Raw genomic sequence first — 12,764 nt, 5'->3', positions numbered from 1 at the left:
AGTTGCTTCTTTTATCATTGGGACCAAAAAAGAGGAGAAAAAAGTAAAATAGCGAAAATAACCCTAGTTACTATTGATGAATAGTGAAAAAAGTGTTTCGTTTAGGGAGATGATAAATCCACATCACTTTTACTTCTTCCACCATCATTTGATGGTTCTTTCCTATAATATCCCTCATTAAATTATATTATAATATTTTAAAAAGTTTGTGCAAGTGTATCTTTAAGGACAGTTTAGACATTTTAGGTGGAAGAAGTAAAAGTGTTGGTGAAAATATCAATTCCGGTTTAGGGATAAATATGTCCGGTTGGTTTTCAATCCCCACCTTTAGGAGAGAATGGTGTTAATGATTGGATTGTAAACCATATCTCATTTCACAATCATTATTAATCAAACTCGTAAATTTACAGATAGTATGGTAGAGTTTATTTGTAACTTCAACTTTATTTTATTATTATTTTTTACTTCATTGTAGACCCACTCATCCTGCATGCCATCCTTCACCATTGCAGCGTGTCTCTGACATGGCCTACCCCTCACACACAACTTCCTGCTCCTATATAACCACCCCCTCACTCTTCCCATTTTTCATTGCAATAAATTTTATTAACCTCTCTCAAATATCAATGTTTTCTAATTTTATAATTTTGGCACTGTTTGCTTCACTGTATGTAATCTACTTTGTGAATGCAGCTGCTAAATTTGATCAGTTGTTCCAACCTTATTGGGCTTCTGATCATTTCTCATTTGATGGTGATGCTGTTAATATGAAACTTGACAATTATTCTGGTATTTAATCAACAATTTAACTGAAATTCAATTAATCTAGTCTGAGAAGAAGTAATTTTTATTGAATTATGACTTTTTAGGAGCTGGATTTTCGTCAAAGTCAAAGTACATGTTTGGTAAAGTCAACGTACAAATCAAGCTAGTTCAAGGTGATTCTGCCGGAACCGTAACTGCATTTTACGTAAGTTCATATTCATAAATTATTAATTTCAAAAAATAAAGGCGACTCTTTTTCTTTTAACGGAAATTTGTTAGTCCGTAATTTGTTACTCCGTAATTTGTGACGGAATAATTGTTAATATGATATGATATGATATGATATGATATGATATGATATGATGATTAGATGTCATCTGACGGTCCAAAACATCACGAGTTTGATTTCGAGTTCCTGGGGAACACCACAGGGGAACCTTACCTTGTGCAAACAAATGTATACGTAAATGGAGTTGGCAACAGAGAACAACGCCTGAATTTATGGTTTGATCCAACCAAAGAGTTCCATACTTATTCTCTTCTATGGAACCAACGTCAAGTTGTGTAAGTATTTTAATTTTAACTATATTAGTTGGAGTATTACATTTTTAATTAGTTGTACAACTTTTAAAGCGTGTTAGCATAAATATACAATTAATATGTTTCACGTTTTTGTACATTTTATAATCATTTTTCAGTGTCTTTTTTTTTTTTTTTTTAAATAAATGTGCAATGATGGGTTTGAAGGAGAAACCAGAAAAAAGTGAATACGTTACTTTTATACATTAAGTGTCACACCTAACTTTTTTTAAACAAATTGTATATAAATAAATTGTATTGCATTCAGTACAGCTTTTAGATCTATCTTAAACGTACATTTTACTATTTTAGTTTTGGTTGTTTTTGTTTCAACGTCAATTTCAAAGTTATATGGACGTTGGTTTTATTATTAGTGAAATGTCGATTAGGATTTAGGGTGTTGCTAAATTGATCAATTGATTTTATCAAGCCGACTATTAAGAGTCTATATTAGTTTTGTACCTTAACTAAATTTTCGGGTCTGTTATAATTTAATTTATATTTTCTTAAAAGAAAAATTTACATACATTATAATTACCATGACTTTAATTTTCATATTTATTTATATGTATAGATTTTTGGTTGATGAGACACCAATTAGGGTGCACACAAATCTGGAACACAAGGGTATACCATTTCCTAAAGACCAAGCTATGGGAGTGTATAGTTCAATTTGGAATGCTGATGATTGGGCCACACAAGGGGGTCGGGTCAAAACCAATTGGACCCATGCTCCGTTTGTGGCTTCTTATCGGGCTTTTGAGATCGACGGTTGTGAGTGTCCAGTTACAACCGCTGACTCGGATAATGCTAAGAGATGTTCTAATAATGATGGTTGGTGGAATGAACCGGTTTTATCCGAGTTAAATGTACATCAAAATCATCAATTGATTTGGGTTCGAGCCAACCATATGATTTACGACTATTGTAGCGACTTGGCTAGGTTTCCTTCTTTGCCACTCGAGTGCCAACATCATCGACATTAGTTTGGTTACGATGACAAAAACAAAAAAAAAAACATGAGCTTCATGTTACAACATATTTTGTTGATGTATGATAATTTTATTTTTGGATAATGTTGATTCAATTAAGGTTTTTTTTTTTAACGTGGGTTTGAGTGTAATTTTTCTTAAACATGTGTTAATTGTGTTTGGATTTTTGTGGGAAGTGACACGGATTTAATATTCGCTCACGGGTTCCTTGCGTGGGGGCAGGTTAACCTAAAGGCAGAATAATTTTTCAATATAATTTGGGTCCATCAAGAAAGATATTTCTAAACTTTGGCTTTATGTAAGCGAATTATCTCCATATCATTTTAATTTTAATTATCCAGATAAAAAAATCTATAATTTAAGTGTTGTTATAATATATAAATATATATATATATAAATGGATAGTCAATTATTGATACACAAAAGTAATATTATTGTATTACCTAAACTTGTGATATTTTTGCTATAAATAGCCATGAATGCAAGCATTAAACTTGCACCATTTCTCACACTTACAAAGTGTTTCTTTCTTTCTCTCCATTATCATCTTTGTTCTTACACTTCATTATTAGTATTCTAAATCAAGAATCAAATCACTAAAGGTAGTTATAAGCCTACTGAATTATAACATCAAGAATCAAACCACTAAAGGTAGTTATAAGCCTACTGAATTATAACATCAAGAATCAAACCACTAAAGGTAGTTATAAGCCTACTGAATTATAACACGTTATCAGCACGATAATCTTAATACTAATTATGGTTGGCTCTGCCACCTAAATGATATATGGTCGGTTATACCACCTGAATAATATATGGTCGACACTGTCGTCTAATTATCATTTATGTTACTAACATTTATATTTCAATTATCTAACATTTATATGGCCGACACTGTCGCCTAATTATCATTTATGTTACTAACATTTATATTTCTATTATCTAACATTTATATGGCCGACACTGTCGCCTAATTATCATTTATGTTTACTAATATTTATATTTATGTTATATAACATTTATTAATGATTGCTTACATATGGTCGACACTGTCACCTACTTATCATTTATGTTATATTAAATTTATGTTTAATTTTTATATACTTATGAATATAAAGTGACTATAATTTATCATGTTGTTTGTTTTAATAGAAAATGTCGAATCTGGAAAAGCTTAAATTTACTCCTTTAGAATCAACTGGAAACAACTACATGCCATGAGTTATAAAAGTAAAAATGCATCTTAAATCAATGGGTATTCTTGAAGCCATAAATGAAAACAACACTTGTTCTGAAAAAGAACAAGCAACGGCATGTTGCTTTATTCATCAACATATTGATGAATGCTTACAAAATAATTATGTGACTGTAGAAGATCCCCATGTTTTATGGGAAGGTCTCAAAAGCAGATTCAATAATCAAAGAGAAATTTTACTTCCAGCTGCTATGGAACAATGGAGAACATTAAGGTTCCAAGACTTTAAGAAAGTAAATGAATATAGCTCAGCTCTGTATAATACATGTTCACAACTTAAATTCTGTGGACATGAAATAAGTGATGCAGACATGATGGAGAAAACTTTCTCCACAATGAATGCTGCAAACATCACAGTGCAAAGAAATTTGAGAATGCTAAAGTTCAAAACATATCCTGAACTTAATTCATATCTCTTAGTTGCAGAGCAAAATGATGAGCTATTAATGAAAAATCAGCAATCCCGTCCTACTGGTACACTTGCAATCCCTGAAGCAAATACTGCAAATAATTATAAACAGGGACAAGGACGCGGGCAAGGTCGTGGTTATAATAACCATCACCATCATCATGCCAAAAGCCATAACTATGGTAGAAACCATCCTTATGGTAATGGTAATGGGCGAGGACGTGGTCGTGGTCGTTGCCGTGGTGGTCAAAGAAATAATAATCCACGAAAATATAAATATCAACCACAAAACAAGCCCACTAAACAAGATGTTGAAGAAAATTCTTCTAAAAATTCTGAAGAATCTTGCTACAGATGTGGTAGAATGGGCCACTGGGCTAATACTTGCCGAACATCTAAACATCTTGTTAAGATGTATCAGGATTCGCTGAAAGATAAAGAAAAGGAAGTAAACTTTGTGGATAACGTCGATCCAACAGTCACTGAGAAACCATCTGATTTATATGAAGATTTCTTGAATGTTTAAGTTGTGTGTCTTTCGAAAAATAAACGATTTAATATCGTCTGTCTTTGTCATTATGTTTGCTAAATGTTTCAGTACTATCTATTTGCGTTTAAAATATTGTGTAATATTAATGTACTCACTATTTATTTCTTATATATGAAGTTCAATATGAATTTTGCTGGAATACAACATCAATCAAGTGGTGGAGATCTCTGTATAGCAGACAGTGGAACTACACACACTATACTTAAATCCGAGAAATATTTTATTGATCTAAAACCAACGGAAGGAACTATACATACAATATCAGGACCTGCTAACTTGATAAAAGGGATAGGAAAGGCAAATTTCATACTACCAAATGGTACAAAATTTTTAATAAATGATGCCTTATTTTCTCCCAAGTCAAGCAGAAATTTATTGAGTTTCTCCGACATATACCTTAACGGGTATGATTATCAGTCAGTGACAACAGAAAATGAGAAATATTTAAGTATCACTGACAAGAGTCATGTGGTTAAAAAACTACCAAGACTTAGTTCTGGATTACATTATACACATATAAATGTACCAGAAATACATATGGTAGTTAACGAAAAATATATTGATCCTGGTGTATTCATTTTATGGCATAACAGATTAGGCCATCCAGGATCAACAATGATGAAAAGGATTATTGAATGTACTCATGGACATCCACTAAAGGATAGAAAAATCCATCATGATACAATGGTTCCATGTACATCTTGCTCTCTTGGAAAATTGATAACTAGACCCTCACCACTTAAGGTTGAGAAAGAATCACCAATGTTTCTTGAAAGAATTCAAGGTGATATATGTGGACCAATTCATCCACCATGTGGACCATTTAGATATTTCATGGTTCTAATAGACGCATCTAGCAGATGGTCTCATGTTTGTCTGTTATCAAGCCGTAATGTGGCATTTGCAAAATTTCTTGCCCAAATTATTAAATTGAGAGCTCATTTTCCTGATTACACCATTAAAAGGGTGAGACTTGATAATGCTGGTGAATTTACATCTCAAGCATTTAATGACTATTGCATGTCTATAGGAATTGTTGTTGAACATTCTGTTGCTCATGTGCATACACAAAATAGTTTAGCCGAGTCATTGATTAAACGTTTACAGTTAATCGCTAGACCATTGATAATGAGAACAAAACTCCCTGTATCTATATGGGGTCATGCAATTTTACATGCTGCTGCATTGATTCGCATCAGACCAAGTGCAAGTCATAAATATTCCCCCCTACAACTTGCTTTTGGTCAAGAGCCAAATATTTCCCATCTTAGAACATTTGGTTGTGCAGTGTATGTTCCAATTGCGACACCACAACGTACAAAAATGGGTCCTCAAAGGAGGTTGGGAATATATGTTGGATATGAAACATCTTCAATATTAAGGTATATTGAACCTATGACAGGTGACGTTTTTACAGCACGTTTTGCTGATTGTCATTTTAATGAAACATTGTTCCCTAGATTAGGGGGAGAAATGAAAAATAAAGAAAATGATGTTTCATGGTGTGAACCTCAATTAAAGTATCTTGATCCTCGCACAAAAGAATGCGAGACAGAAGTTCAAAAGATAATGCATATACAAGAACTTGCAAATCAATTGCCTGATGCATTTACAGATACAAAAACGGTGACAAAATCATATATACCAGCAGTAAATACTCCAGCTCGAATTGAAATTCCAAAAGCTGGCAATAACGTCACTCATGAATCTTTGCCACGTCAGAAACGTGGAAGACCAATTGGTTCAAAGGATAAAAATCCTCGAAAAAGAAAATCAGCTGATAATGAAGTAAAAGAAAGTGTTCAAGAAGAACCACAAATCAGTACTCCTACTGCAGAGGAGATTGATGATGTCAATACAGAAATTGCAATCAATTATGCATATTCAAAAATATTATGGAACCGAAATGAAATGAAAAATCTTGATGAAAAATTTTCATTTAATGTTGCATATGACATCATGAATAATGATGATGATCCAGAACCAACATCTATGGTTGAATGTCAAAATAGACATGATTGGGCTCAATGGAAAGAAGCAATACGAGCTGAATTAGAATCACTCAATAAAAGAAAAGTTTTCGGATCCATCATTCTCACTCCTAAAGATGTGAAACCTGTAGGATACAGATGAATTTTTGTCCGAAAAAGAAATGAGAAAAATGAAGTTACAAGGTATAAAGCTAGACTTGTAGCTCAAGGTTTTTCTCAAAGACCGGGAATTGATTATGAAGAAACTTATTCCCCTGTTATGGATGCAATTACTTTTAGGTACTTAATCAGTCTGGCAGTTTCTAAAAATTTAGAAATGCATCTCATGGATGTTGTGACTGCTTACCTATATGGATCACTTGATAGTGATATATATATGAAGATACCTGAAGGATTTAAGGTACCAGAAGCATCAAATGCAAAACCCAAAGAAATGTATTCGATTAAATTACAAAGATCTTTATATGGGTTAAAACAATCGGGACGTATGTGGTATAACCGATTAAGTGATTACTTGATAAGCAAAGGGTATACAAATAACCTTACTTGCCCTTGTGTTTTCATTAAGAAAACAACATCCGGATATGTGATCATAGCTGTTTATGTTGATGATCTTAACATCATAGGTACAAATAAAGAGATCTATGAAGCCATTCAACTTCTAAAGAAAGAATTTGAAATGAAAGATCTCGGAAAAACCAAGTATTGCCTTGGTTTACAGATTGAGCATATGCCTAATGGTTTACTTGTACATCAAACAACATATACTGAAAAGATTTTGAAACGTTTCAATATGGACAAGGCAAAACCATTAAGTACTCCTATGGTTGTTAGATCACTCAATGTTGAAACTGATCCATTTCGTCCATGTGAAGATCATGAAGATATTCTTGGACCAGAAGTACCATATCTTAGTGCAATTGGAGCTCTTATGTATCTTACAAATTGTACAAGACCTGACATTTCTTTTGCAGTTAATTTGTTGGCAAGGTTCAGCTCTGCTCCTACCAAAAGACACTGGAATGGGATCAAACACATATTTCGATACCTTCGAGGAACTACTGATTTAGGATTATTTTATTCTAACGAATCAAAACAAGATTTGGTTGGTTATGCTGATGCAGGTTATTTATCTGATCCACATAAAGCTAAATCTCAAACTGGATATGTATTCCTAAATGGAGGTACTGCAATATCATGGCGTTCTCAAAAACAAACACTTGTTGCTACATCATCAAATCATGCCGAAGTGATTGCATTACATGAAGCTACTCGGGAATGTTTTTGGTTGAGATCAATGACACAAATCATTACTGATTCTTGTGGACTAGAACGCGATAAAAGTCCAACAATTATCTATGAAGATAATGCAGCTTGCATAGCACAGATGAAAGAAGGGTATATCAAATGTGACCGAACCAAACACATACCTCCTAGATTCTTCTCATACACTCAAAATCTCATTAAGGACAACGAGATTGAAATGAGATATGTTCAATCCAGCAAAAACTCTGCTGATCTTTTCACGAAAGCACTTCCAACTGCTATTTTCAGAACACACGTTCATAACATTGGCATGAGACATGTTCAAAAGATGTAACAACCGAAGCGATGTCTACTTGAGGGGGAGTCAACTCCATGCTGCACTCTTTTTCCCTTAGCTAAAGTTTTTCCCACTGGGTTTTCTTTAGCAAGGTTTTTAACGAGGCAGTAACTTACAGTTGATCTTCAACAAACAAAATTGCTATCCAAGGGGGAGTGTTATAATATATAAATATATATATATAAATGGATAGTCAATTATTGATACACAAAAGTAATATTATTGTATTACCTAAACTTGTGATATTTTTGCTATAAATAGCCATGAATGCAAGCATTAAACTTGCACCATTTCTCACACTTACAAAGTGTTTCTTTCTTTCTCTCCATTATCATCTTTGTTCTTACACTTCATTATTAGTATTCTAAATCAAGAATCAAATCACTAAAGGTAGTTATAAGCCTACTGAATTATAACATCAAGAATCAAACCACTAAAGGTAGTTATAAGCCTACTGAATTATAACATCAAGAATCAAACCACTAAAGGTAGTTATAAGCCTACTGAATTATAACAAGTGTACCTTTTTTCAATATTTTTCATCTTACATCTATCCATTATTTATTATTTAAAGTGTATAAAGGGACTTCTTATACATTATATTATATAAGTGTATAAAGAAACTTCACTTATTTGTTGTTGTTTCTTTATTAAAAGTGGACAATTAATTTGCAATAGTCATAAAATGAAATACTAACTAAATTGTGACTACACTAATATTTTGAGGTCTAAAATAAACTTACTGAGAATTTTATTATCTGATATAACTGAAAAAGAAAATGAAATGAAACTTGAATATCAACAAAGTTTGTTTATGAAATGTAAGGTGTGCATCGAAACTGGACTAGGAATGACCATTAGTACCCAAATTTTTGATAACGTCAGAGGCGGAGCCAAATAACACATCTTAAAATAACTAAAATTCACTATGGTTAGAATATTTACGTTTTCATGTATTTATTTATATTTCTTAAATAGAGCCTCTAAGCTCTCATTTCTTTTCTTCGATCGGTGAAAATTTGAAACTTGCGAAGTGTATATATTAATTTGTGTACCAAGTTTTATATAAGTTTCTAGCCTGAAAAAAAAATAAATCTTATACGCGAACTAGCATATGGAGAAACTGAACATCAATTGGACGTATGTAACTATGTAAGTCTACTATTGTGGGCTTCTTTCTAAATTTGGGTTTGGGCTTGATCCTAAACCTAAGAGTTGGCTTTTTGAAAACATAGCATATAAAATAAAAACCTAAATTGACTTTTGTTATCTTCTATGTTCTATCGCCATCCCCAATGGCCTTTGAATTCCTTACCCTCCATTGATGAATGTAACATCATCATTCTGAGTTTCTTTGATTTAGTTCTATAACATCATGATTCAGAATTTCTTTAATTAGTTCTTCAGTTTATGTACATTTAATTCATTCACCTGACGCATGAATACAGCTTTCACGGTAAGAAAACCCTTCACCATCAAAATCCACTGGTAGCACGCGCTACCAGTGTCTATAACGTAGCTCCGCCTCTGGATATCGTATTTGTACTATACTAATACTAAATTGGTACCGTACCGCTATAATCGGTACGATATTCGATACTTATATATTCAAAAATTTGGATGCAGTAATTTTGGTACTGTATTTTCTGTTTTCGTGCCCCGTACTAGAGGTGCACAGAAATTTGATCCGAATCCGATCCGACATGAAAATCCGGAACCGAATATTACGAAAACCAGATTTAAAAAATCCGAACCCGGAATCCGGTCCGGACACAACCGGATCCATATAGCCGTTGAAGACCGTAAAAAATCGAATTTTATCCGGATAAAAAAACGGACAAAACCATATTATTCGTCTAATCAAATTATAACTTTTTTTTTTTTTTTTTGTATTTTTGTATTTTTGAACATTGTTTTAATGTGTTTTGAGCATTTTACCCTCACAAGGTGTAGTATAAATAGATGATATTGTTTCGATTGAAAACACACTAATACACACTCTTAAATTTCTCTCTACGATCTCTAATTACTCTTTAATTACACTATAATTACTCTCTAAGCTCTACTTAATAATCCTTAAATAGATAATTCATAAGCATTCGCTTCCGGTTCTGCTTCGGTTGGAACATGTTCACAACATTACACAATCAACGATATTGATCGCGATAAAAATACGAGCCGAAATGGCGAAGTTTGGTCTAAATTCGAATTATGTGTGATGAAAGAGCTCGTTGTACACAATGTGGTTAATTCCTAGGTAATTCGGGTAATACTACGTTAAGAAAACATCTTGAAAGAAATTATAAAGGAAACGAACAAGACTCGACACAATGTACACTTGGTCAGGATGGTTGGGTTTTCATATACGTTGTCGAAGCTCTTCTGTAGTGACCCGAACTTTTCCATGTTTATATATATTAATTGAGATTGATATTTACATGATTAAATGTTTCCAACATGTTAAGCAATCAAACTTGTTAAGACTTGATTAATTGAAATATGTTTCATATAGACAATTGACCACCCAAGTTGACCGGTGATTCACGAACGTTAAAACTTGTAAAAACTATATGATGACATATATATGGATATATATATAGTTAACATGATACTATGATAAGTAAACATATCATTAAGTATATTAACAATGAACTACATATGTAAAAACAAGACTACTAACTTAATGATTTTTAAACGAGACATATATGTAACGATTATCGTTGTAAAGACATTTAATGTATATATATCATATTAAGAGATATTCATACAGGATAATATCATGATAATATAATAATTTAAAATCTCATTTGATATTATAAACATTGGGTTAACAACATTTAACAAGATCGTTAACCTAAAGGTTTCAAAACAACACTTACATGTAACGACTAACGATGACTTAACGACTCAGTTAAAATGTATATACATGTAGTGTTTTAATATGTATTTATACACTTTTGAAAGACTTCAATACACTTATCAAAATACTTCTACTTAACAAAAATGCTTACAATTACATCCTCGTTCAGTTTCATCAACAATTCTACTCGTATGCACCCGTATTCGTACTCGTACAATACACAGCTTTTAGATGTATGTACTATTAGTATATACACTCCAATGATCAGCTCTTAGCAGCCCATGTGAGTCACCTAACACATGTGAGAACCATCATTTGGCAACTAGTATGAAATATCTCATAAAATTACAAAAATATGAGTAATCATTCATGACTTATTTACATGAAAACAAAATTACATATCCTTTATATCTAATCCATACACCAACGACCAAAAACACCTATAAACACTTTCATTCTTCAATTTTCTTCATCTAATTGATCTCTCTCAAGTTCTATCTTCAAGTTCTAAGTGTTCTTCATATATTCTACAAGTTCTAGTTACATAAAATCAAGAATACTTTCAAGTTTGCTAGCTCACTTCTAATCTTGTAAGGTGATCATCCAACCTCAAGAAATCTTTGTTTCTTACAGTAGGTTATCATTATAATACAAGGTAATAATCATATTCAAACTTTGGTTCAATTTATATAACTATAACAATCTTATTTCAAGTGATGATCTTACTTGAACTTGTTTTCGTGTCATGATTCTGCTTCAAGAACTTCGAGCCATCCAAGGATCCATTGAAGCTAGATCCATTTTTCTATTTTCCAGTAGGTTTATCCAAGGAACTTAAGGTACTAATGATGTTCATAACATCATTCGATTCATACATATAAAGCTATCTTATTCGAAGGTTTAAACTTGTAATCACTAGAACATAGTTTAGTTAATTCTAAACTTGTTCGTAAACAAAAGTTAATCCTTCTAACTTGACTTTTAAAATCAACTAAACACATGTTCTATATCTATATGATATGCTAACTTAATGATTTAAAACCTGGAAACACGAAAAACACCATAAAACCGGATTTACGCCGTCGTAGTAACACCGCGGGCTGTTTTGGGTTAGTTAATTAAAAACTATGATAAACTTTGATTTAAAAGTTGTTATTCTGAGAAAATGATTTTTATTATGAACATGAAACTATATCCAAAAATTATGGTTAAACTCAAAGTGGAAGTATGTTTTCTAAAATTGTCATCTAGACGTCGTTCTTTCGACTGAAATGACTACCTTTACAAAAATGACTTGTAACTTATTTTTCCGACTATAAACCTATACTTTTTCTGTTTAGATTCATAAAATAGAGTTCAATATGAAACCATAGCAATTTGATTCACTCAAAACGGATTAAAATGAAGAAGTTATGGGTAAAACAAAATTGGATAATTTTTCTCATTTTAGCTACGTGAAAATTGGTAACAAATCTATTCCAACCATAACTTAATCAACTTGTATTGTATATTATGTAATCTTGAGATACCATAGACACGTATACAATATTTCGACCTATCATGTCGACACATCTATATATATTTCGGAACAACCATAGACACTCTATATGTGAATGTTGGAGTTAGCTATACAGGGTTGAGGTTGATTCCAAAATATATATAGTTTGAGTTGTGATCAATACTGAGATACGTATACACTAGGTCGTGGATTGATTCAAGATAATATTTATCGATTTATTTCTGTACATCTAACTGTGGAC

General features: G+C 32.2%; 1 protein-coding gene across 1 annotated transcript; it reads left to right on the top strand.

Annotated features, from left to right (window-relative positions):
• The first annotated feature begins 675 nt into the window (after nucleotides 1-675).
• On the top strand, nucleotides 676-2,350 carry LOC139846927 (xyloglucan endotransglucosylase protein 6-like). The gene is made up of 4 exons (XM_071836508.1): nucleotides 676-789; nucleotides 870-970; nucleotides 1,136-1,329; nucleotides 1,919-2,350. Exons 1-4 carry the CDS (start codon nucleotides 768-770, stop codon nucleotides 2,328-2,330), a joined length of 729 nt encoding a protein of 242 aa, XP_071692609.1. The 5' UTR covers nucleotides 676-767; the 3' UTR covers nucleotides 2,331-2,350.
• Nucleotides 2,351-12,764: the final 10,414 nt, after the last annotated feature.

The sequence above is a fragment of the Rutidosis leptorrhynchoides genome, chromosome 5 (genome assembly GCF_046630445.1).
Source record: "Rutidosis leptorrhynchoides isolate AG116_Rl617_1_P2 chromosome 5, CSIRO_AGI_Rlap_v1, whole genome shotgun sequence".
In the NCBI taxonomy this organism is placed as follows: domain Eukaryota; kingdom Viridiplantae; phylum Streptophyta; class Magnoliopsida; order Asterales; family Asteraceae; genus Rutidosis; species Rutidosis leptorrhynchoides.
This window is presented reverse-complemented; position numbering and strand designations above follow the sequence as displayed.

What these genes read in the sequence shown, in the direction of transcription:
- LOC139846927 (XM_071836508.1), top strand. Translation starts at nt 768, where the DNA reads ATGAAACTTGACAATTATTCTG. An exon ending in GAAACTTGACAATTATTCTG is followed by an intron (nt 790 to 869) that starts GTATTTAATCAA and finishes ATGACTTTTTAG; the next exon opens with GAGCTGGATTTTCGTCAAAG. An exon ending in TGGAACCAACGTCAAGTTGT is followed by an intron (nt 1,330 to 1,918) that starts GTAAGTATTTTA and finishes TTATATGTATAG; the next exon opens with ATTTTTGGTTGATGAGACAC.